This window comes from Uloborus diversus, chromosome 3 (assembly GCF_026930045.1).
Source record: "Uloborus diversus isolate 005 chromosome 3, Udiv.v.3.1, whole genome shotgun sequence".
Classification (NCBI taxonomy): Eukaryota; Metazoa; Arthropoda; class Arachnida; order Araneae; family Uloboridae; genus Uloborus; species Uloborus diversus.
Window position 1 is genome coordinate 205249875 of NC_072733.1, and position 27838 is coordinate 205277712.

The window sequence follows — 27838 nt, forward strand, 5'->3', positions numbered from 1 at the left end:
TTTAACGCTAATTACCTACTTTTCTACTTTACTGTTTATATTTTTCAGCTTTATAATTTCGTAAAATCTTATACATCTGAAAATATGTATCAAGAACTTAATTTTTTGTTGTGTAATGTAATGTTAGGCTACGTGTGGAATATCTAAATAAAATGGTTTTTAATTTGAATAAATATTTTTGGTGGGGTATAGGAGCAACGTTTTATCAACAGAAATTTTGAGTTTCTAAAAAAAATATTTTATTTTAATTTGACCTAGCACTACACAAGTGTTGGTTCACACTTTCAGGCATAATCGGCGCTTGTTGCCGTTGTTCATGTTTTTTTTTTTTTTTTTGCCGTAAAAGGATAAAATATAAGAGAGTGTGCGACTTGAAAAATCAACTTTCGATTCTTTTTTTTGAGGGAGGACACACCCTAATACACAAACAGATCGTAAGAAGATTGAACAAAAAAAAAAGATAGATAAATTAGCTCATCAGAAGACACTAAGAAAAATATCCGTTATCATACTCTCATACACTATAATGCTCGCATTTATTGTTTGTCCTCCAGAACAATTCAATTTCATCCTTTTCTATAACAGTTTCAGTAGCTTCTATTCATTTGGTGAATACTGTCGAAAATTTAAGCCTCGCTAAAATATTTTTGTTTTTCAATCTTCGGTCTGTTCATATAAAATTCACCATATTTTCAACTCGCGAAATCACCAATATCTTCATTTTCACGAAAATAAGTGTATTTTTCAATATAAATATTGGTGAAATATGAAAATTACGACGGCAAACAAACTAATGGCGTCGAACAGATAGAATGTATGGCGTCAAAATAAAATGCCTGAGGTCAGCTCGTATTTTTATGAGTCTTATTTCTCATTGCATCCGCTGATGTACTTGTGTAAAATTTACGCCAGTCAAATTCGTTTAAACCTTGATTTTTTTTTCAGTTTGTTTAAAAGTAGTTTCCAGAAATCGCTACAAACTACTATTTTTCTTGTAGTTAACTACTCACTACACTACGTTTTTTAAAAAGTAGTGCGCTACACTACAAACTACTCAAAAATGTAGCTTCTACAGTAGCGTCGCTACTTGTAGCGCGCTACTTCCAACCACTGCTCTGTACCATACCAATAAAAACTCACCATTTCTATTCGTTCTCGCAAATTCAGCAGTATTTTTTTATTTTGTATTATGAACTTCCAAAATTAGACCTACATAATACTTTATAGTTTTTGATGTGAGTTTCACAAATACATAATAGGGTGGGAAGAAAAACAACTTTTTTTAAATTTCGATGATGGATAGTGCGGAAAAGGTGCCATTGGTGGAGCAAAGAGCATATAAAAAAAATTTGAATTTTTTTTTTTTTTTTTTTTTTTTTTTTTTGCACAATTTCTTGATCTGCCGCAATTGGAAAAAATGCAGTTTTTTCATGTTTTTAGCCAAAATTAGTAAAAAAAGTATGATTCTATTTTCGATGATGAGTTGCGCGGAAAAGGTGCCATTGGTGAAACTAAACTCCCATAAAAATTTTGAGAAGTGTGGTATATTTCTTTCCTTGGCCACAAATGAGTAGAAGTTTCGGCAATTTTCAGTTATTCGAACGTTTTCAATAAATTTTCTCAAATAGTAAAAATTTTGTTTTCACCATATTTCTCTGCCATAATTATATAGTTTTATCACATGTGATGCCTTTTTAGATGCGTGGTGTTATAAATTAACTAATTATTTGGTATAAATTTCTTAATTTAAAATATACTATTAGAAAAAGCAGTGCAGCTCGCTGTTTGATTTGTGTTCAAAACCACAACGGGAGTAACGCATAATTCGCTCGTAATTGCTGGTAAATCTTTTAAAACAAGAACAAAGTTATCACAGTAAAACCTGTAAAGTTGACCGCCCTTGTAAGTTGACCACCTGTCTAAGTTGACCGCTATTTTCAGGCACAGAATTAGATTTATATCATATAATTCAACCTCTAAAAGTTGACCACCTGTTTAAATTGACCACTAAAGCAGTGCAACGCAAGTGGTCAACTTACAGATTTCACTGTATCTCGTAACTAAAAACAGTCGCATGAAACGGCACTCCTGTAAGAACATGAAAAGAAAAACAAAAAGCAACGGTGTAATTGCAGGTGTTAAAAAAGGAAGGAAAGAAATAAAGAACAGCAACATTTGGATTTACATTTTTTACACGAACGAGCTCCCGGTTTTACACCTGATAAATAAGTACTGAACCTATAAGAACTTTCTGAGGATGTCCTGACACACTGAGGAGTACTAAAATGTCAAATGTCACCCGCCACAGGCGTCATTGAACCACCGCAAGTGTCGAACGGGAGCTGGCGAGCGAAGCGCGCAGGGGTTGGAGCTCCCACTTGTGTAATAAAACTGTTCTAAAAATCTCAAAAACTGGTGATAGTGTCAAAAATATTTTCCGGTTGTCACAAATGTGAGCAAAATGCTTTCCTATTTTATTTTGCTTTTTTAAACATTCATGCCTGCCTTCACATTCTACTACGGCCCCATATTGATAACCGCTGAACTATAGTTGGAACGAACCAAACCTGGCAGGGTCGTAATGCTGTGATTAGGATCTGCGCAGCCTTCACAATGCTGCCAGGTTAGGATTGTCCCATCTATAGACCATTTTAACTGAAATATTGTTGGATTGTTGGCCCGCCTCGCCTCCAACACTTTGCAATGTGGTCCTTGAATTTAAAATGTTGAAAGGATGGAAAGGCGAGCAGAATATTGCTTGTTTTCCAGGAAAAAGAATTTTGTTGTCTTCGCTGTTTTTGGAGGAAAGCTTATGATCATTGTATTTTGCTGTTGTGATGTTAAATTCTGTGCACAAACTTATCCACCTGTTCGTATAATAATCAGCCTTAGTTTCTAATTCCGATTATGGTAGTGCAGGGGGGGGGGTGCGTGAATTCACATCAGTGTTTACGGGGAGGGCGCATAGCCTGAAAGGTTGGGACCCCCCTGGTCTAATCAGTGGTACCCCTGGTACTCACCGTAAGCCGACGAAATTTTCTTACTTAAGCTATTTCTAATTAAGCTAGCGCGGTTTTTGAGATTTTTTTGGGCTTAGTTTTCTCTAAAAAATGCAAAAAGAAAATATATTATCAACTAAAGGCTGGTCATTTGGTTTGTAAGCTTCCCGATGGCTGCACCAAATCCATTCACGGGGCCGGGACGAATGTGGCCCGCAGGCAGTAGGTTGTATAACAATTATTGTATGCTATGCTAGCGTGTGTTGTTTCAATCTATAGAAATAACGAAAATAATTCAACGTATTTTTGAGGATCGGGAAACAAAAAATTAATATTAAAATAAAAATTTGATTTTTACGCAAGGACAAACTTTTATTTTTTGAGAACTTTTTTTTTTTTAATTTGACTGAAATGGAAGGTAGCCCAAGCCACCGGCAATTTGAATCTCGCGTTTTTTTTTTTTTTTTTTTTTTGCAAAGAAATTTTTGTGAGGGAGCTTTTATTTTATTTTTTTCCTTTTTTTTTTTTTTTTTTTTTGTAAATTTTTAATTGACAACCGCTATTTATGTTGAGAAATATACTGCTTTTTTCCTTGAAACAGTCGATAAATAATTAAAATAAGAGAGAGAAAGAAACTGTATCTAATATGAAGTAAACTATGAAAATGATCTAAAACGCGATTTTTAGTCAATGAATGAGAATTATAAGGGTTCGTTTTTGTGATTGAGTCTTTTAGGGGAAAAAAAATCAGTTGCTGCAGTCGTGAATTATATGAAAGATCCTTTTTACCGATCGAGGTTTTTGTTAAAAGTTTCGTTTCCTGCTATCAATATTTTCGCCAAGGTAATTTTTTTCGATGACAAATGTTTTGTGGAAAGTCAATATTTGAGCTAAAATTTTGTGAAGGGTCTATTTTTGAGATCATGAATATTGTGAAGGATTCGTGTCGGAACTCACAAAATGAATTTTAAACGAATCTCTCTGCCCCTCTCTAACCTAGTGAACCAGACTCAAATACGAAACAGTTAAGCCTTACTTTCAAAATAAAATTTAATCAACCAAAAACAATCACTAGACTAGAGCCACCCAAACATTTATTTTCGTCAATATAGGCGTCAGCTTCGAGTGCTAGTGAAGACATGCTTTCAATATTTTGAATTGCGTCCACCAGCTTATCTCTGGTTTGGAATCTAGCTTTAGAAAGAATGCCACTATACTATTCACGGCGGAGAAATTGATGAGAAACGTTCCACAACGCCAGCCAAGCATGCCAAAAAGTAACAACAGAATACGGGTTCGAATTTCAGAAAAGAACGCAGTAGATTTGAAAGGTGGTGCCTTTTTTTTTTTTTTTCTTTTTTTCTCCCGCTCAAACAGTTTTACTCATCTGATTCCGATATTTCAAAGGAACAAATACCTATCAATTAGTAGAAAACATAAAAACTCGTCACAATCAGCGTTAAGCTATTTTTCGCGTTTCTTTGAAAGATCAATTCTAACTCCATTGATCATTTCCAGAACAAACATTCTTAAAAATACAGAATATACATAAGATTCCATACACTTTTCATATTCATTAAAATAGGAAGTGTCATAACAATTAATGTAAGATGAGCGCATTTGAAATAGTACTAACGCTTCAAAGTAGGGAGGGGGCATTGACCCCCTCCCCCTAAACCCTCTAAATGACGGCCCGGTTCAAGAAAAAGAAGGCTGGCATCTCTTTAAATTCGAATTGGAAAAGGTTCAAATCAAGGAGGAAGTTTCGTGGTTTTCAGTTTTCTCGTAAGAAAAAAAAAAAAAAGAAAGAAATGGGAATAATAATATATATAAACTTTTAAAAATACTAGTACATGGACGCTAAGATTTCTCACAGAATGCAAACAATGCCGAACGGATTGGTATATACTTACGTATGCATTTCAATAAATCTAATAATGAAGTACTTTTGTAACGTCTGTGTTCCGTGACAAAAAAATCAATCTGATTCAACAACTAACCATTGCGTTTCAATGCAACCATATATAACGTACAAAACTTCTATACGTCTGTGTGGGGGGAGGGAGAAAAAAAAACTCGAACCTTGGATTCTGCTAGGCCACTTTTGAAAATAATTCATTGCATTTGTGAAATTTGTGTCAATGTGTGTAGAATTTTTTAAAAAAAATTGCACAAATAAAAGCGCGCGGAGGGGGGGGAGGTAGTAAAATCTAAAATTACTTTTTCAGAGTTTAATGTAGAAAATTTTAAGGAGAGAAAGAGGCCCTTTGAAATTTCTCATTTTTTTACATCATTAAAAAAAGATTTAAAATATGTGTTTTTCAATTTCGAGGAGGAGCCCCCGACTTTTGTGGGAGATAGACTCAAAACATAATCCGTTGCCTCCCCCTCCCCCTCACTTTTTTCAATCATTCATTTTTCAAGATTTCATTTCAATCGTAAGTCAATGTTCATCTGTCTACTTACATCACTCCATAAATTATTAAACTTTCAAATACTAACTGACTTTGAAAGCACCTTGTATATTTATGTAGCAGAAACGATCATCTAATTCCAAGCCATTCATCCGATTTATTTCGCTCACTAGCAGCGACGCAGACTAAGTTTAGAGCATTGAAAAGGCTTCGCACTAAAATTTGTTATCTGTAACTAAGAACTACTTAAATGAGAACTAAAAGGAGTGCAAAACTTACCCGCGTGACAATAACCATGGTGATTTTTCTAGCAGGTCAGATCTTGAGACATGTTCTGAAAACAAAATAAAATATGTTTAAATTAATTAAGCATTTTAAATCATTCCAGTCATGCTAGATCTATTCACATTTTTTTTACACATCTTTTCAAGCTCAGAACATCAAATCTGTCTAGATAACGTGGAGTTTAAACCTACTTGGGGACACGGGATTTTTTAAGTACACAGAAAAAAAAAAAAAGATTCCGTTAAAAAAAAATAATAATTAAAAAAAAAGTGTGCCTGATATTTTTACCCAAGTTCATAGCGAAAGATAGACAACATTACGTTTCTGAAAAAAAAAAAAAACTTTTAAATAGCACTGTGCCAAAGCAATTCTCCCCCCCCCCCCTTTTTTTTGTGAGGAAGTCGAAGACGATAAAATTATTCACGCCCAGTGTTGAAGTAAAGTGAACGCCCTTCTCTAGTAACTCAATAATAGACTCATAATAGTCCACATCATGCATATTATTAATTTATTCATGATTGAGGTGAGTTAATTAAATATATTATAGCTTGAATATTATGCACATACTTCTGATTTTTATAACAAAACCTACAATAGTTTAGAATCAATCAATAACAAAACAAGGTTACCTTGTGCGTCAAAACGCAAATCCTGGAAAAAAGAGTAGTATTGAGGTGGGAATGAAAATATGCCCCATTTTCATAACTTGTAGTGTCAGAACTAGAGTATAAGAGTTCTAAATACATTTAATTCATATTCGAGAACAGCACGCTGCATCGCAGCTTGTTTTAACTTCGAAACCATGTAATTATACTTTCTAATTTGGGCGTCATTTTATTTTATTTTATTTTTTTCAAGAACTCAATTTTGTGAATATGTATTCAAAATATAAAATATAAGTTGTTAACATTTTTCGTATGATTGTTACTCGGAGAGATGGAGAGAGTATAAAGACCGAATTAAAAACATTTTTAAATATATGCTAGATTTCAGACAATTTAATTTGAGGCCAACTATCACTAATCTTTTATATTTTTATCAGAAGTTACTGCACAACTATAAAGAAAAAGTACCTAATCCTTTTTACCCCACCTAAAAAAAGGAATGAAATTGGAAAATCTCAATGTAATTTCTTATCTGATTGCTTTCAATTAATAATGTAATCTTCTTTCAGGGAAAAATATTTCAAATTTGCAGCACAACCATTTAAGAAATCCTAAATGGTTTTTAAAAGTTTATTTGCCACGTGCTTTGCTCATTAACATTCAAAGCTCGAAACTAATCTGTTTTACTTTTGCTTTTTTTCCCCCTAATAATTAAAAGCAATTGCTCCCAAATTCAGAACTATTACAACAAATATTGATTTACAAAATCAACATTATTTTTGCTTGCATCAAAATAATTGACCCATTTTACCCCAACCTACCTTATGGTTTTACTTAGCAGGAAAAAGTTGACATTATGAATTTATTTATTTTACTTACAGATGCGAAATCCAAGTATGATTTTCGGATAAATAATTCAATTCAATAATTTTTTAATCGACTAAAATACGTGTTCTACATTCAGAAAGTGCAAACCATAATATTTCATTTAAAAAGACGCTCATGCATTTGTTTCAATAGCAAAAATCATGCCTTGGGAGCTGATTAACAAGTAACTTCAATTCTAGTAAAACGTTAAAAACCCGAAAAGTCAAATATCCAAACGCACTCCATGAAGTTTCCCTTTATGTTCAGTAAACGATCAGGGATACATTTTGACAAAAAATGTAATTACATATTGTAACATTACATACGTATTGTATTTTATGTACGTGCATATTGCACAACCATTTTCTTTGACTAAATGGCTATTTTCCTAAACGGTATTTTCTTGGTTAATGTAAAAATTGAACAATGTGAAAATCCGAATTACCTATGGTCCCAATTAACGGATTTTTAACGTTCTGCTGCAATGCATTAGTAAAATATATTGTAGATATTCGGGGTTAAAAGTAAAAATTCAGGAAACTAAATAAATTAAACAAGATTAATTATTTTTTTAAAATAGGAATTTTAAAGTTAATGTCAAAAATTTCAAAAAGTTTATCAATAAAAATATATTTCTTCCACGGCAATTTTATACGCATGTAAAATATTTTGAAGTATGCGCAAAGCTTCCTTTTGCATTTTTATAATTTTATTTTTTCACGGTTAACGCTCAACCTGTTCAAATCAACGTACTCTACACATTAAATTCCACTGTTTTTGAACTTAAAAGATTAGCCTTAGCATACATAAAACATGTTTGATAAAGTCACGCAGATGCTAGATTACGAGTTAGGAGTATGAAATCGCTCTCTAATGGGGGGAAATGCACAATTCTTTAAAGAAATTACTTTAAGTGATTTAAAGCACACACAAACACATAAATACATCACCAAGATTAAAAACTGGACTCGTGTGCCATACTGCAATAGATACATGTGCCGATAATTAACATACTGTGGACCGAAAAAATAGGAATGGGTATACCATGCTGAGACAAATGCGAAACTGTTCAAAAACTACTCAATCAAGGGGTTATGAACTTTTACAACAGATAAGAAGTTCATGCAAAAATGTAAGAGATGGACAGAGAATACCAATATATTGTACAATAGTGCCTCGCCTGGGAGCAGAAACAGCGCAAAGCTATGATAAGCGTCGTCGATTCTTGAGGAAGTCTGCACATTATTTTTTAACTGGGAGAAGAAGAAAAAAAAACAGAAATAAAGAATTCTTAAGGAAAAAATCGTAGATTTCCGCGAATGCAAATGTGTACCGTATTTTTCGGAGTAAAATCTACAGGACGCATACTTTAGAACAGCGGTTTTCAACCTGGGGAGCACGCCCCCTGGGGAGGCATGTAAGAATTTTAAGGAGGCGTGAATGATTAAACATAAGAAGTAGAGCAGTAAAACAGTCAAGTAAAGCAGTTCGTCACATTTTCGACATCGTCGTCCTTTTTTCTGAGATGTTTAATGCAGTTTTCATACACATATCTCTGTAAAGGGAAGAAAGTCTTTAGCTATTTTATCACGCATCAAATAAAACGTTATTAAAGTCCATTTAAATTTTTCTGTCCATTTTGAAACGGGTTATCATGCACTTCGCTTGATTTTATTCTCAAGCATTACTTGGCCCCATGGTTGGTTTAAAAAAATAGTTTTTTTTTTTTTTTAACCAAAAACAACCGTTTTCTTTTTTGGTTTAAATCAGGTTTTGTTTTGGTTTAAACCGGATTTATTTGGTTTAAACACTAGTTGTAAGAAGAACGATCTAATCTGTAGGAAAAATCATGAATATTTAATAAAATAATTGTTGATATTCGCATTTGTACCCAATTACGTGATGATTAATTAAATAATTAAAAGTAAAATCTTGTAATTTCATTTCCTTATAAATAAAGCTTTCTAAAGGGAAATAGTGTTTAAAAATCTTTAACTACTAAAAAAGTACCATAAATTTAATAAATGGACCCCACCCCCTTAGCGCAAATGAATAATTAAATAAATAATTTACTGTGAGAGTTAAGGCATAATTATAAATAACCAAGAATAAAATCTTGTAAATCAATTTCCTCATAATTATACCCTTCTACGATAAATATATAAATAAAAGTGAAAATAAAATCAAGTATTCTTTACATAGAAAATATTTTGCAGTATCTACAAATGAGTCACAAGTCCGATGTACATTACCAAACTTTAAAAATCAAAAGGCCAACACATATTTTGTTTAAAGATGAAAAACAGTTACAGATCATGTAATAATGTAGGTAATGTATCATTGAGAAGACTAATGGTTTTTAAGAAAATCATTATGTTTTTAGTAGTAGACATTATTTCTCCTGGTTTAATGCGTTTAGGAATACAATTTCTTTTTTAAAAAAATCATTTTAATTAAAAGCCTCCAATAAAAAGACATTCTGAAGTTTTTTTTTTTAATACTAATGTATTCCTTAATTTTTTTTAAATACAAATCCAAATAATGAAACTATTCTTTTAACACATCTCAATAATAAAGACAACTGTACTATTAAAAAGTAATGTTTATTTATTCTTCTATGATTCAAGTAGGGGAGTTCTTTCATTATATCGAGATTAAAAAAGTTCTTTAAAAGGTGAAAATTTGACATTGAATTTTGTTTTAAGAGCACAGAGTTACAAGGATATTTTCAAAATTTTATTCTTTTTTTTTTTTTTTTTTCTTGCTCTGACTGCATCGTCTATCGTTAATGCCAAAAATAGCGATTTTTCCTCCCACTTGTCATTTAATTATTCTATAGAGTTAAGATTTATATACATTTTAGATTGCTTACATGATACATCATTTATCTCTATAAATCTAGGTAAATAAAATAGCAAATTAAGTAATAAAATGAAGTTTTTGGCTCAAATATACTTTTTGTGCTTTTTAAAATGCAAAAGAGAAATGAAAGAAAAATAAATAAATAAAGAGACAACACAAGCTACTTGATTTTTTTCTGTATCTAATTTTTGAAAAACATAGTTGGTCTGCCTTATATTTATGTAACTGGTAAAAAAAAAGCAGCATTAATTAGAAATGTTGCATTGATTTAAGAAAGAAAAGAAAAACTATTTAGCAAATTTGCGTTACATTAAAAAAAAATGCAAATTTTAATCTGTAATTTAGCTCTAAAGCTTAGCTGGGTACTTAGCATTAATTAGATTTTCATCTTCCAATCATATGTTTCATTTATGGAAACATTTGATCGAAAACATTTTAGTTTAATTTATTTATTTTTCTTTAACCACTTGGTTTAAACCAAACAACCCTGCTTGGCTCTGGTGTATAATAAATTTTATGACAAATATTCAACAGGTTTACGTTACAGACTATTTTTAGGAGTTCGATACGCGTCGTAGACTGTAAAAAAAAAAATTTCTGCTACTGGGATATCTCGTAAACGGTCATTTGATTAAAAAAAAAAAACGAGAGTTCTAGTCACCGGTCTACAATATGTTATAAGACAATTCTTGCAATATTTATATTTACTTACTTAACCACCCATTGAAGTCAATCCAAGCTTCACAAAAGGTAATTATTAATGACTAAAAACTACATATAAAGGTTTTTTTTTTTTTTTTTTTTTGAAGTTTTCCAACTCTTGTCATGTTCGGTAAAACAAACTATGTCTAGAACACGAAATTCAAATTTTCATTTCATTCAATAAGTATAAGAATATGATTTCAAAATTATTTCAAGGTATCCTTTCCACTTTTAAGCGAGGAAAGTCCAAACGGATGGGCATCCGAAACATTTTTTCTGTTTTCTCCTTCTTTCGGCAATAGCAAATGAACAACTCTTTTTAATCATTATTACCTATTTTCGATTTTGCAGGGGTGCGCAATCTGGGGGGGGGGGGGGTCATGGCGCAGACCGCGCCATTGAAATTATTAGGGGGTGATATGAAGGGTATTTTTCACTCTTGGAGGGGAGCACTAGTGCTTTGGGGCGGTCTTCGCGATATTTAGGGCGGTTGTGCCCTCGCTCTTAGGGGGGGGGGAGCACCCCTGGACTTTGTACACCAACTTTTCACGCAGATAAGGTTGAATTGAGACGTCTAAAAATGTAGAAAATATCAGTTATTTTAAAACATTATATTCGTTAAATTTCTGAACATGTGACAAAAAGCTCTCTAATGCATGTATGTAAGACAATTGTAAACTAGGTTAGTTTTTTTTTCTTTTTAACTTAAGATTTGCGTTTTGATTATCATGACAATTATTTAAACACTTAAACTCCAAATATAAAAATGTCATCAAACTTAAATGATATTGCGTTTAATTTCAACGTCCAAATTTTTTTTTTGTGAGTGTGTGTGTGTGTGTGTAATCTGAGCAATAGCTATCGCTCAGGGATTTTTTCATGTAAATGTGTTTCCATTGCTCTACTATGTGAGTTCATTTTTTTAAATTAAAATCACCTTGGACGATTAATTCAAAAAATCAATTTAATTATTATAGATTTTTTTAAACAATTGCTTTACTCGTCATCAACACTCTTTTTTGCTTTCATTATGAGAAAGAGCATCACAAGTTGAATTAGAACAAGCAACAGAAATAAACGTTCGATGAACACAATTCGCTAACATCATTTGTTTAAAACCAATGTCGAGAAAAAGATTTCCCATATACATAATATGTAGGCCATATCTTCCCTATATGGTCAAAAAGATAACGTTTGTTGAAGTTCCCTTGTTAGTCTTCTACTCGAGCGTGCAGCGAGAATTTCTACGGGTCACTGAATACGCTCAATTATAACGTAAAACCGAAAAAAAATGTAGAAAAAGAGAGAGTACACACACTTTTCCAAAATATTTCCTTCCTGCAATATTAGAAACCGATTTGAAAATGTCCACTCGTCAAAGTGAGATAACTCATTCCCAAAGCCATAATGAATTCTTAACGAAGTGTCGGCATACCGGAGTCAAGGTCAATCGTCGAGCTTCCGACCACTTCGGAGGCCGTTGACCTTGCCTACAGGAGAGCCTGTTCCACTGAAAATGAACTCTAACCATTTATCCCAACAAGCCCACCTGATCAGCGGCTAGTTGCCATTAGAATGACATATTTTACCGAATCGTGTTCCGTTACAGGTAGGGCTTCATTGATAACAAAAGAACGGGAGTCTGAGTCTTCAAAAGCAACTTTCGAACGTAAATTTCCCGAGAATTCCCTCTTTCTTTTTAACTTTTAAAAAAGGCAGGCAGTCTTTCCCTAAAATAGGTGAACTTTTAAGGTTGCCGATGAAAAATTTCAGCCAGTTACCATTAGAGAGACACATTTTACAATATAATGGTCCGTTAGAGGGGCGTCATACTCGGTCATAGTGAGTTTAAAAGACTAATAAAGAAGTTCGCTTAGTTTCCATTAAAGTGATTTTTTCCATTATAATTGGCTAATTTTTGTTGCTTATGCATTTTGGTTTCACCGTTTTTGTTAACATTTACCAAAAAATTCCTCTTTTTTTTCTGCAAAGTTTTGACCGAAAAGAAAAATAGTTCGTCCAACTAATGTATTTAGTATTGTTAATGTAAACTATTTCTAAAAACTCCGTTTATCTCTCTTCTGGCGATCCTCTTGTGTACTATCAATAACATCCCTATTTACTAACATCTATATTGGCTTTCTTATTAACTAGCTTGGCGACTTCTAAGTCTCAATTTTACGTTCAGTATCCTCAGAATTTTAATAGAGATTACTACTGTCTATTTTTTCCCAGGGGTGCCCATCCCCCCCAAGCTCGATGGCGCAAATTCCCCCCCCAAAAATTTTCTCGCTTTCGAATCGGGTTAAACATAACAGTTTTTAGAGTGTTTAATTTCAGTCAATTTCACGGGGGAGGGGAGGGGGGTAGCGCTAACAAATACCATTTGAACTAAAGTATTGTTGGATTGTTGACCCGCCTTGCCTTTCCAAATATTACAACGTGGACCTTGAGGAAACAAGTTTTGGGTACCCCTGAACAAGTTTTGGGTGCCCCTGAATTTTGCTAGACTTTTTTTTTTCAAGCGTATGAATATTTTCAGGGAGAGTGGATTCAACTTTCTAGCTTAGGATGGAGTCATTGCTAGATGTATACAGTATGAATCTTGAAACGGAAATTTATTGTTTTTCAAGATAGGGGGTCCGGGGGGAAATTTTTCGAAATTGTAGTTTTAAAACCAGTTTTAGACGATCTCTGGTGATGTTAGGGGGGTAAAAGGTTTGGTGGCTCTTTCCCGGTAATTTTTCAATATTGAAACTTTAAAATTGCAATTGTAGATAGTCTAACGCTGTGTTAAGGAGGGTTCTCCTTTGTTTTCAAAATTGTAGTTCTCAACACTCAGTGTTAGACTATCTGTGGTAATGTTAGGGAAAGAAGAGATCTTAGGGCTCGCACCAGGAATTTTTTTTTTTTAATTTTAAGTCTTAAAAACGCTATCTATGGTTGGGGGTTTTCAGAAAGCTCTTCTGGAATTTCCTCGAAATTGAAGCCCTGAAAACCAAATTTAAGACGGTTTTTTTAATAATGTTGACGAGAGTAGAGGGAGGGGGGGGGACGCTCCACTTAAATTTTCGAACTTGTAGTTTTAAAAACGCAGTTTTGATAGATCTTGATAATGTTAGTGGAAAGTGAGTATCGGTGCCTTTAACCCGGCAATTTTTTTAAATTGATGCTCCAAAAACGCAATTCTAGGCTTGTCTTTGATCGTGTTGAGAAAAGAGAGGGGAATCAGGGGCTCTCTCCTATAATTTTTTCAAAATTGCAGTACTAGAAACGCAGTTTTGGATGACTCTCATAAGGGTCACACGTCGAATCGTCTGATCCAGCTTTGAAACGGACACCAACTCCACGCTCCTTTATTGAAAAAGAGACAGGTCATTAAATTTTGGAATGCGTACCAGGGCCGTCGCTAGGTCCAGAAACTTGGGGGGGGGGGGGTACGCTTTGACGGCCCCTTAATTGTTTCAAACTCATGTTCTAATATGCAGAGAGAGAGAGAAAGATCTCGGTTTCTGGTTTAGCAGGGATAGTCATATTACTAGACCTTAGTACTAGTAATATAAATTTAATCGTAAGGAGGATAATATTCAGTCAGAATTAGGGGGTTTCGGAGGGCTACCTTCTTGCATTATTTCGAAATTGAAGACATACAAACACAGTTTTCGACTATATTTTAAATTGGGAGGAAGGGGAGATGAGGTCCAGGATAGCATCTCCCGATATTTTTTCCAAATTTATGTTTTCAACATAATTGTAGGTTATATTTAGTTTTGTTCAGAAGAGGGGGTCCGGGGGCTCTCCCCGGGAATTTTCAAGATTGTTATTTGAAAAACACAGTTTTAGACGATTTGTGGTGATGTTAAGGGAGGAAAAGACTCGGGGTCATCGTTCTATAATTTTTCAAAATGCTAACTTCAAGCACGCATTCCCGATTGTGAATTATTTTTTATTATGACACGTAAAGGGGAGTCCGGGGGTTTTTCCACTGTGAAAATTGTAGTTCGAAAAATGTAGTTTTAGACGATCTGTGGTGATATTAAAGAAAAGAGTGATGCGTCCCCCGAGCCCCATCTCGAAATTTTTTGAAATTTTGAAGCCTTAAAAACGCGATGATTGACTTTTTTTTGTTAAAATGTAGTGTCCCGCCAGTTTCTAGAAATTAAAGCTCCGAAAACTTAATTTAATCCAACCTTCGATGAAAAGGGAAAGTGGAGTTTTAGGCTCGCGACCAGAAGTGGTTCGTAATTGAAGCACTAAAAGCGAGATTTAAAACATTTTTCGATGATGTTGGCGAGAGAGAGGAGAGGGGGGCGGGGGGGCAAATTCTCTCGAAAACTTTTCGATTTGTTGAAGCCACAGTTTTAGAAGATTTTTGGTTATGTTAGTGGGTGGAGAGGGAGTCCTCCAATGGCAAATTTTCAAAATTGAAATTCAGTTAACGCAATCGTAGACGATTTTAAACACTCTTTAGAGGGGTAAAACCCACCGAAACATTTTCTGAATTGAAGCCTTAACAATGAAATTTTTGAGGATCTTCGGTAATATTTGGAGAACGAGAGTTTCAGGACGCCTCAGGGAGTTTTTTTTTTAAATTAAAGTAGAAAAGACGAAATTTATTCGGCGTTTAATGATGATGAATGATTAATTGAGAGGGCGTTTCTCGGAGGTTACGTTGGAAGCACTCTCACGGTTTTTTGAAATTGCAGTCCTAAATACTCATGTGTATGCCATCTTTGGTTACCTTAGGGCAAGGGATGGGGTTTCAGAACGATTTCTCGGGATGTTTTCAGAACCTAAGTTTTAAAAACTCACTTACAGGCCAGCTTTGGGGACGTAAAAAAGGGTTTGGAGTTCCCCACTCTTCCTTTCAGTTTGGCTACGTCACTCCTATCTTCATTGTAAATTTTAGTTATTGATAAACATATTGTGGTAATATTTTCTTCCAATTTTCCTTTGCTAAACACGATGATTTGCTTAAATTTTCCATAATAAAGTTTTCAATTTCCCGCCTAATATTTTTAATCTCTTGCAATACAAGCGTTTCCGGCCTTAGAAAAAGGACTTATAACATTTTAAACGGATGTGGTAATTTTTTGCGGTACCCTATAGGTCTCTATTCCACTTCATTTTATTTTAAACATGCCTTTTCCCACTTGCATCTCTTGATCAAGCTTTGATTTACTTACGATTTTTGCATTCAAAACATTTAGAACTTTTGTTGTGAGTATTCATTGCAATATTTTGATTCTCCACTTAGCAATGATTTTCAGGACAACATTTTTCATCAAAAAAAAAAGAAAAAAAAGAATGTTTTGGCGACCCCTATCCTTTGGGCTGCTTTAATGAAACTGTCCTATTTATTTATGTATTTTTTTAACTGAAGAACCATGAAGCATGGTTTTTTATAACCAGGGCCGCCGAGAGACAAGGCGTGCACCATGTTACTTTGTTCGGCGGTCCTCCCTCCTGTTATGCTAATTTTACTCGATGCATAATACTTTAATTTGAGTTAGCTCATAGTTTCCGACTATGCAGGCATACCCACTCTGCGGCCTAGTGAAGAGTGTATTGTTCTGAATATTTTTTTTTTTTTTTTTGCGTTAATAAAAATGAAGTGTACATCTTTCCGCCGCTCGTACTTGGATACTCTTAATAAAAGAGAATCATAGATGATCTAAAATTGTATTTTAAGATTACATTTTCTATTCTGATTTCACAGAAAAAATACTTTTTGTCACTATTATTTCAATTGTTCATTTATAATTACTATTTTAATTTTTTAAAACAACGAAGAGTTTCCATTTTTCTTCATTAGTTGCATCGCTAAAATTATATTGGCAGCCCCACTTCTGAAAAACTATATGGGGGGGGGTACAGTGATGGCCCTCAAGAGTACGCGAAAAAGTATTATTAATGCATCTATTTCTTGTTGAATGAGTTTAAATATTTTTTCTTTCCAAAATTCAAAAATGTCATGTTCTAAAGAAAAAAAAAAGCCTTCTGAAAAAAAATCCCCCCCCCCCCCCCAAAAATTTTGATGGCGCAACTTGCGCCATAATCCCCCCCTGTGGGCACCCCTGTTTTTTCCTTATTTCAATACTTGCTGAGGTTTTTTTCCCTGGTGTTATACCATGGACACTATGGGATAATTTTGAAGCTTCTTAATTTTCAGAAGAGTCCTGTTTTTGAATTAAAATTATTGGGTACCCCGGCTGAGTTACTGATATTTTTGTTATTACTTTTTTCATAATAAATGAACTTTCTACATCTAAGCTAAATAAAATAATTTTTGATTAATTTTTATAGGTATATTTTCTTATTTTTAGGTATAAATTTAATTGGTTTTCCAAAAAAAAAGAATATTACTGATCCAATGAAACATTGTTATCTTGCAGCGAGATCACCTGCAACAACTTTAATGCTGCTTAACTTAAATGAACGCAGTCGTTCAAATGAACGGGTCAAAAAATGAACTATCCTCTGATGAACGGATCATTAAAATGAACGGCATTGCCCATCTCTAGTTAAAAGGGGAAAAATAAGAGGCAAAAATTATATTCGAAGACATGGCCGTAACCAGAAAATAAATTTCGGGAAGGGTTTTAAAAATTTCATGCGGAGTTTTGCGCTATTTGTGCTAATGTTCCAGTCGTCGAGTTATCTATTATGAAAGCGTATTATGCAATAATATTATTTGTACATTAAAAAAAAAAAAACGATCATTTAAATGTCAAACCGAACTTTTCACCCCCCTCCCCCCTCTTGTATACGGCCCTGTTCGAAGTAATTTCTTGCGAAAGGGAAATTTACTTTACCCAAAAAGCAGTGCCAGGACTGCGCTCCGATGTTACGGCATCAATGCACTCCCTTCTTTATTATTTTTTTCTTTTTGTTAAAAAAAAAGCAATCACGATTGCGAAAAACAAAATTCGAATTCACAATGCCACAATTCAAGTGAATGCCAGGAGATGGATGCTAGACGTTGTGTGCTTTTCTATAAATTTAATATTCGACGAATTCATCAATCCTTGAATGGCGCATGTTTTGTTTTTAAAAGTCTACGAAGAAGTGAGGGCTTGAAACTGCACTTGAGGAAAACTTTGCAATTATATAAAGCTGTTTATGCTTTCACGCTTGCACAGTAAAAGGAAAACCCATTTCTAAACAACCATTCTGATATCTTCGCTTTTTCCAAACAAGTTCACAAATTCCTTTACTTGTTTTTATTCAGATGATATGGTTACTCACAACTTTCAATATAATCACGATCTGGCGTTTTCAAACCAGGTGCTTGACCGACTCGACTTAAATAACCAGTTTTTAACCATGGATGAATAGAAAAATGACGAACATTGGAAAGTGAGAACCCGAAAAACTTATCCCAAGTTATCGTTGTATTTTACTGACAGAGAAATAAATACGAATTAAAGAGAGATATTAGATATAGAGAGATACGAATTAGAGAAATAATCTTAACCGCGGTTTCTACCTTATTTATGCGCGCATATTTAACTAAGAAATAATAAATTTTCGGAAAAAACTTCTCATCACCATTCAATTCATTCAATTTACTCATTCACCTGTATGAATAAAAAGTACATACATGTGTAGTTAAATTATAATTAATCTAAATTATAATTAGTCAACAAACGTAGTCTAATCTTCCTTTATCGATAGATTACGCCGCCTCGGTGTTCGAGGAGATAAGAGATTTTATCTCTCAATATTTGCCTCCCCTCCCCCCTGATTAAAAACATTATTATTATTATTATTATCATACTCATCATCATCGTCATCATCATTATTATTGCTGTTATTAGTCAATTTTTATTTTCAAGTTCTTCACAGTGCAGTAAATATATCATTCAATTATCCCTTTAACGATGATAGCGATTTAAAATTCCGACATTAAAATATTATTTTCGTGAACCGCATTTATGCTTCTCGCGAACCCTTTGGAGTTCGCAAACCACCGGTTGGGAACCAATGTTTTAAAGTAATAAATTACACACAGTGGCTCCCAAAAGTCTTCGTACACCTACGTCGTTCAACGAAATAGGCCCCAATCCATTGGTTAGAATTAATATTTCGGAATAGGTATTTAATTATAAGATCTATGATCAATTTTTAACAAAACTATATGAAGTTTTTTAAAAATATTAAAACTTAATTTTTTAAAAATCAAAAACCAAAAACTGCTGGAAATTTTATCTCACAAAAGTCTTTGTACACTTTATAAAATGTCTATATATTATTGAATAATCTAACTTTTTATTAAGTTATTAATTAGTAGAATATCATACAGTATTCATAACACCTTTTAAACGTCTGGGAATAAATTTCATTCTTTTTCTTTTTTTTTTTTTTTTTGCGTAATTTCTGAGTAAGCGTTCAACCACACTTCGCGTCTTACTGTTTCTAGCTCTATTTTCGTTTTAAAGCCGTATTTTCGTAATCTAGCCTCCGGATATCTCTAAATACGTTACGTTAAGTTCAAATCTGGAGATTGAGGGGGTATTTTCTAAATTTTAGGACAATTTTCGAGGCACTAGACGCAAACGTTGAAAACCGGGTGCTTCTTATCGTTATCTTGATAAAAAAAAAACAAAGTTATTTCCAATAACCAAATTTTTGGCTAAGAGTTAAAAATTGGTTTTTAAAATATTTAAAGGAACAGCATGATTCATTATTTCATCAAAAAATTCCAAACTATCAAGTCCTAATGCTGATATGCACCCTCACACTAGAACACCTCCACCGTCCTGATTAACTGATCCAACTAAGTTCTTAAGATTAAGTTCCAAATTTTTTCTTCTACTTACTTATTATACAACATTTTAACCAAAAATGTTGAATTCAATTTTATCTGTAAGTAAGACGCACTTCTAAAACGTTTTGAGCTTATTTATCATTGATTTTGCGACGAAAAGAGTAAGCTTTCTGTTTTTCGCACGACCAAAAAAAATTTCTACGGGAAGAGACACCATTTATTCCAGCTAATCAGAGAACTTCGCGAAAATTTTTAGGTGAAAATTAAACGTAAAATTTTTCTTTTAACTCTTTAGATACTTTTACAGCACTCAAACGTGTATTGTTCATAATTTTTTTAACCTTAAATGTCCGATCACGTTTCGTCAACTTTGCCCGTTGACCTTTTCTTACCTTGTTTTTGGTCCGATTCCTTTCTTTAAAGCATTTTATCAAGCACTTTACTATACAAACAAATAAACTAACTAATTTAGAGACATTTCAATCCAATTTACCGCTACTGTGGGAAAAAAATTCAAATTTTGAATGGTGTTTGCGGTTTTTTACAAATACCAGCGATTTTATAGTAATAAGCCCAATATTAAGGAATAAATAAACAAAAAATTAAAGCCAAATGACTTATAAGGGTCAACACAATGCAAAAATATTAATAAAACGGCATATGATAATTTTAATCATCAATTTATTCGAAAATATTCGATGTACGATGACTTTCGTGGCCCGTTATTTCTCTGTCTCTTCGTTTTTTGACCCATTTTAAAAAGAAGATCCGTCAATATTTTGAAAATACCAATGGGTTGTATTTAGAATGACATAGGAATGATGTGAAAAAATATTGGACTTCATATTCGAATTCAGTTTCGAGTTATTTTGGTTTTACTAAAAAATTTCAAAGTGTACGAACACTTTTGGGAGCCACTGTACGTAGTTTCTCAATATCAAAGTTTCCTTACGTTTTGTAAATTCATCCTGCTTCTTCATTTGTGTAAATTTAAATTTGATATAGAAACATGAAATGAAGGGTAACAGTTTTAAATCTTAACCCCGTCTCAGAAAAATCGAAGATCCAGCTCTGAGAAGATGCACCAGTTAAGTGTTAAAAAGGATAATTTAACTTTTTAAGTGTGCACCATTGCTTGGATAAGAAAAACGTAGTTTGAAATTTAACTGGAAACTAAATTTTGAAAATTTGTATAATTCAAACTGAAACTCGCTTTTTCTTTTTAATTGTCTACAGGCAGTAGCGTACACAGACTTTGGTACGCCTCCCCCCCCCCCCCCAAATTTGATTTTTTTTTTTTTTTTTTTTACATTTAATATAATGTTATTCTTTCAGAACGTGTGTCCTCATAACTATTTAGTAAGAACTCCTCAAGAAAATTTTCCAAAATGGAAGAGTGAAAAGCACAATTTTAGGCTATCTTTGTAGACGTTACGGCGGAAAAGGTTAACTTTTTGCTTCCAGTAAAATAGATTAAAGGCACGATTTCCTTGATAAGAAAATAAGTTAAACCGTTTTTTTACCCGCATTAAATGTGTCAAACTGCCGCCCTCAAAATAGTGCCGCCCGGGGTGGACCGCCCCCTCCGCCCCACCCTAGCTACACCACCGGCGGTAACTATTTCCAGAAGAAACATCCGTTTTTAGGTGAAAAAAAAATTAAATTTAGAATAAAATAAGAACTTATTCATCGAAATTTTTTCGAAACGGTTCATAAACATTCCTATCAGTAACCTAGACCAGATTCAAAAGTGATTCAAGGATCTCTGCCATGCCCCCTCCCCCTCCGGTGACGAAAGATTTTAATTATGACCTCAAATTTTGTATTATCATGATGTCTTTCAAAATTTAGAGGGATGAACAAAGATGTTTTTTTATACATATAAATTCTATTACCAAATTCTTAAAAACAATTAATTCACATCAGCGCTTAAGAAACTAAGAAACCCTGAGGAAATTCTAAAGACCTGGCAATGATGATACAGATCTTAAAAAAGGCATTGAAGTAGTCATTATTAAATATTAGGGTTGGTTGGGGTAAGTGGGTCACCCCCCATAAACTGAGATATGGATAAAGTTTTCAAACTTTTTTGCACAGATGAAGTTAAATTTCCTCACAGTGATTTTTGCACATATTTGGGATTCGTGGAATTTTTTTCTAGGTCATAGCACTTAATCAAAAAAAAAAAAAAAAAGAATCTGAAAAAAAATTTTGGCGAGTTCAGAGCTACTTTTTTCAAAACAGTGTTTCCAGGTTAGTTTTTATTATTTTTAAAGGATAATTATTTTTTCACCTTTAGTTTAACTTAAAGTTCATACAGCAACAAGAATTTTTGTATAAAATATTATCAATAAGAGTTTAAGAGGAGGGGCCCACTTACCCTGTACATTTTTGCTTTTCGGGGTAAGTGGGTCACCTCACTATGGGGTAAGTGGGAACCCCTATAATACTGGGGATTTCAAAATCAAAAGCAACTCTGATTAAATATTTGTATTGGTGAAATACAAGACAACTATGATGACTTTGTAGGAATTGATAGTTCAGCTAAAAAAACTGCTAAAGCTGGTGATTATGTATTTATGAAACATACAGCCTGAGTAAAAACTTTAAGGCCAGTAAATATTTTCGTGAAAATTAGAAAATAAAACTATATCGATTTTAGTACTTTTGTATTATTAATTATTAATGTTTATTGGTAAGAAATAACTCAACAGACAGGATTTATAAAGTAAGCAATTACCAGAAAAACAGTGATATATTCATAGTTGGCATTTTAGCCTGAGTAAAAACTTTAAGGGCACTAGTTTTTTGTTTTAAACTACAAGTACATATACTGGAAAAAATATGATCGCAGTTACCAAGATTGTGGAAACCCTTCAACTTGTAGTTTTGTCATTAATTTCTTCAAAGTTTTGGTTATCTTTGTAGAGATACCGAAAGGTAAAAATTTAACTGTTCATGAAAGAGAGCAGATTGAATATTTTTCTTCTGCACGGATGATTAGTCATACTGTTGCGAAAAAAATTGGAAGATTGAAGTCAACAACATTTTTAAATTAAAACACAATTATGGTAAAAAGAACACCGGGGAAAGCCCTAAAGCTTTGTCTTTGCATGATGGAGGAAGTGTTTGCAAACTTACATCATCTAAAATGTACTCAATCAGGAAACTTATTCAAAAAATATGTTTGAATGTTTGTCAAAAACGATGTATTACGCAATTAGAAGGTGTGGAGGTTTTATTTATGCAGCAAAATTGCCTAAACCTCAGTTACTGATTAAGCACAACGTAGGTCATCTGAACTTTAGCCAGGAAATCATAACCTGGGGTAACCAATGGCTACAAATAATGCTTCGGACGAAAATAAGTGGAATTTGGATGGACCAGACAGATGGAAGCACTATTGGCGTGATTTACGAAAAGAAATGGAGATATTCTCCTAGCGCCAATTAAATGGCGACTCTAGCATGACTTGAGAGTACTTTGCTCAATAATAGTGTGGGCTCAGTTATGTTTGTTTCAGGTAAAATGAATTCACAAGCATATCAAAATGTCCTTGCAAGCCATCTTTACCAAATGCTGGAAAAAATTTGAAATATCAGCAAGACAGTGCACTTATCCATTCGAGTAACAGTGCAAAAAATTGGTTCCAAGTCAACAATGTTAACACTTAGAAATGACCAACTAAGTCTTCAGAACTTAGCTCACAATAGAACTTATGGGGTGACTTAATAAGATCATTTTATGCCAATGGGAGACGTTTTACTTCATCAAACAGAGCTAAAATTTAATATCAAAAATGAATGACATAAAATAGATCAGAACGTTGTCAAAAACTAGTTTTATCCACGAAAACAAGAATATTTGAAGCAATTTGAAGAAATGGCTCCTACGGAAGCTCATAAATGTTTTAATTTTTGTCTTGATATACTTTTTTCTATGTTGGCCTTAAAGTTTTTACTTGGGTTCAAACATTGATCTGTAATATTTTCTGATAAAGAAACACTTACAAACGAAATGTTTGGCCTTTTTTACTTGTACTTAAGGTTAATAATTATCACTCAAATGGTTCTTTAATCCAAAGTTAAAGATGTGTCCAATTTCTTACAAAAGTTAACTGGCCTTAAAGTTTTTACTCAGACTGTACATGAAAGAAAATCATTAAGATTTGAGTAGATCTAATGCTGGAAGTTGATGATACAAATTTAAAACCACTATTGAATTTGCAAGATCGAATAGAAATAGTGCCTTTTTATTGGCATAGTGCAGATGATGTTGGAATATTTACTGAGGATGAAGAGATAATGGTTCTTCCTTAACCAACTTTACATAGACGCAGTCATTTAGTGTTTCCAATTTCTTTTTACGAAACCAATTTCTTTTTACTTATAGTTTTGGCAAATTTACTCAAATTGATCTTAATCAACTGTATTACGTTCATTAGACACACCCTTACATGTAAAAGTAAAATGTATACCTATAGGCTTTCAATAAATTTCACAAATGAAATTGCTTTGATTTTCGTTTTAAAATTCTCCGTGATACAGATTTAAAAGACAGTAAATATCTCATAAATGGATGTATTTACAAAAAAAAATAATTCACACCAAAAATACTTTATCATGAAAGGCCCCCATTATCCCTTTTTAAGATATGCTTCATTTAAATTCAAATAAAAGGGGGGGGGTGATCCACTTACCCCTTACTATGGGGTAAGTGGGACACCAATCCAATTTTTAAAAAATATAATCGTTAAGAATAGTTAAAGCATTACTTTAAAAAAAAATAATGACAAACTTCTGTTTATTAATGATGTCCAAGATAAAATAAGACGATAAGCTTAAATTTTTTTGTTTCAAAACTTTTGTATAAAGTTTCAAAAACGAACTATTCTCAAAAGGGCTCCCACCAACCCCAACCAACCCTAAAACAAAATACTACATTGGAAGAACACACGGGTGTTGATTTTCAAAAAATCAAATTTCTAGTTGAACTCTAGAGGGAAAAGCAACTCCATAGCACCCTTTTCTTGGATTTGCCACCGCTCTCAATGAATAACAAACTTGACTACGCACAATATAAAAATAATGAAATTTTGGAGAAAAAGAAAGGAGTAAACCCAATTTGCGACATTTATATTTCACTTTTCGTTTCCAAAAAAAAGTAAAGGCGTTTCAAGTGAATCGAATCTTGTGCCCACATTAAAAGCAACCTTACAAAGACCATGAACTATTCAAGTGTGTGAAATCTGTAGGTGTGAAAACGAGTACGTGTATATGCCTACACGAAAAGGTCTATTCTTTCCGTTAAATAATGGAAGGGTAATCGTTTGAAACCGCACTCTGAAAAACTTTAAGATACTTTACTTCAAATCCGCACTGCCAAACTTGCATTCTTTTATTATCGAGTCCCTGAAACCATAAAACATTTAAGATTTAAACAATCCCGTAGTCGCGATAACTTTCATAAGTTCATGAAAAAAAGTACCCATGGTATTTGGAATCAGGCGCGTGTCGACGGGGGGCAGAGGGATTTATGTCCACCGCAGTGACTTTGATCATAGGGTCAAAGGTAAAAAAAACATTTACATTTTTAATTTTATTTAAAAATGATATAAAAACATTACCGCTAAAACAATTCTGGATTCTAACTTCACTTCCTAGATCGTTTCCTAACCGGTGGTTCGTGAGCTACACAAGAATTGTTCGCAAAAATAATACTGTAATGTGCGATATTTTAAACCGTCAACATAGAAATGTACTAAAAAATATATTTACGTGCATATATTAACTGCACTGTTAAGTATGTACTTGCAAAATAATAATAATAATAATGATGATGATAATAGGAATGATAAAAAAGTTAAATAAAGATAATAGTAATGGCGATAAAATAATAATAATGAATAAAAATATAAAATTTTAAAATTTAATGATAGGGATAATAATGATGGTGATAATAATCGTTATATAAGAATAAAAACAAAGTTAAAATAAAGATGATAATAATATTAATCAGACAGAAATTAAAAACTACATGCTATAGTAAAAATTAAAAATAACGTATAATTGCAAAAAAAAAAAAGTGCACATTAATGCATACACGTGTTTCGGGGTTGCAAGGAACCCCTTTTTCATTGCAAAATAAGTGAGCTTATGGATGAAATACATCTGTCGGATGTCCGCAATAAAGAAAAAAAAAGCAGCATACAATGACAGTCGCTTGCGTTAACAGACGTTCGAAAAGACGCTAATAAACCTTGTGAGATCAATTATTTATTTGTTAGTTATATGTAATGATAACTTTGGTTAGAAAAGCCCCTTCGCGTGTGTAAACAATTTTCAACGAAATATGTCAGCGAGTTTACGTAGAAATTAGTTTTTATTTTAATGGGAACGCGTGATAACCTAAACTGCTTAGTGTTTATCTGCAACGCAGTTCTTTTCAACAGCAGTTTAAAAATCCATTTACTTTGAAAGAAAACTTCCGACGAACAAGGGACAACTCGTCGAGCGTTTTAAAAGAAAATTAGGAAAAAAAAAAACAGCAGTGCACGGGTGCCGAAACACCAGAGGGTCGTTCCGGTGCTTCTTCGCTGGGAAAATAAATTTCCCTTATTAGTTTCCATTTAGTTTTTGTCCCATTTTTTAAACTAGTTTATGTACCACTTGTCCGATTGCTTTGCATTTGGTTTGTTTGTTTTTTCCATCTTTTTTTGTTACCTGCTAATTTGCTACTTTAGAAAGAACATTCAACTGGATTGCAGCTTTAACAATTATGCAATCGAGTGCAATCACTGGTGAGTAAAGGGCAACTTTTCTGAAATTTCTAAACGAGATTTAAATTTGAATATTTTTTTCAATTTTGTTAAAAATTGGATAGGTGAACTCCTCTTTTCTTTATGAGAAAGAGAAAAAAAAATCTTTTGTTTTATTTACAGGGAAGCCTCAACTTACACCATAGCGCAAAGGGAGAGAAATGACATTTATTAAATCAGAATCTGTATACTTAGTGCATTGATAAATTCAAAGTTGTTCGTCATAAATTTGCAATGAAAACTGCTTTCACGTTCTGAAAGTGAAATGGAGGTAGGCCGAGAAGAATACTAATTTTTCGCGTGTATTTACTTTCTTCCACAGTAAAAGAAAGGTGGGTTGCTTGTAGCACTTGTAGCTCCGAAGCACGTGGTCGAACAGAGATTATGTTCATCGCTTTTAATATATTTTTTTTTCAACTTTTTATTAAATAAGGAAACCGTGCAGAAGGATAAAGCAGGGATGGAAAGGATAAACCGTTAATCAGTGGTTAAAAAAAATAAAATAATGAATAAAACATGCAAGAAGTAATAAAATATGATCATTTTAAATTTTAGACGAACAAAAAAAATTGTGGCAGGAAAACCTAGAAAACAAAACTTCAAATTTTGGGATCAAGGAAAAGAACTTAAGCGAGTTTCACTATTAATATAAGGCTAGGAGTATATATATATATAATATATATATATATATATATATATATATATATATATATATATATATATATATATATATATATATATATATATATATATATATATAGTCACGATTATGAAATAATATTCAATTTCAATCGATTACATTTGTGTGCAAGCATAATCGCAATCAAAATATTTTAAATCTTGTACAGGAAATTTAAATCAATAAATTTTGATGTAAGTGCAAGCTTTAAATTTGCAATCCTAAATCCCGATTACAAATGCAACTACAACAAAAAATAATAATAATAATAATAATAATAATAAATAAATAAATAAAATATGTCCTCAAAATTTAAATTTAAAAGATAGCAGAGGTTTGACTATGTTTTGAAAAGACTTCGGGGATCAGAATGAATTATCCTTGACCCTGAATCATTTTCAAAGAATGTCACAATGGTTCGGGTCGGAGTAGTTTTATGTGTCGAAATCCCGTCAAGCGTTGGAGACAAAAGAAGCTCACAGACTTTGATGAACTTGTTTCCCATAACATTTGGGAATCATTTGTTTACAATGTGCTTGTCAACTTCTATTCTGGTGAAAGGTCATCGGAAACCACGCTTTTATATCAGTGTGGTACATTAAGACTGGGAATGAGCATTTATGACATGATACCCGACCGCAAAAAATATTTAATGCTCAACATAAAGAAACTAACAGTTAAAATCAAAGACAATTCTCACTTTTCTTTTTCTTTGCATGTTGTAAAATGATTTTGGAAAATTGTATTGAATTTCAACGCACATGTGATGCGTCATAAATTTCCGGTTAAATTAACTTAATGATTGATATAAATGAGGCCGAATTCGCATCGTGAATTT

General features: G+C 32.9%; 1 protein-coding gene across 1 annotated transcript in view; it reads right to left on the minus strand.

Annotated features, from left to right (window-relative positions):
- LOC129219396 (myosin-VIIa-like) overlaps positions 1-27838 on the minus strand; it is a 157636-nt gene that overhangs the window by 106504 nt on the left and 23294 nt on the right. The window contains exon 2 of the mRNA XM_054853784.1: positions 5693-5747. Within this exon, the coding sequence (XP_054709759.1) occupies positions 5693-5710 (18 nt within the window). The 5' untranslated portion in view covers positions 5711-5747. The remainder of the gene's footprint in view (positions 1-5692; positions 5748-27838) is intronic.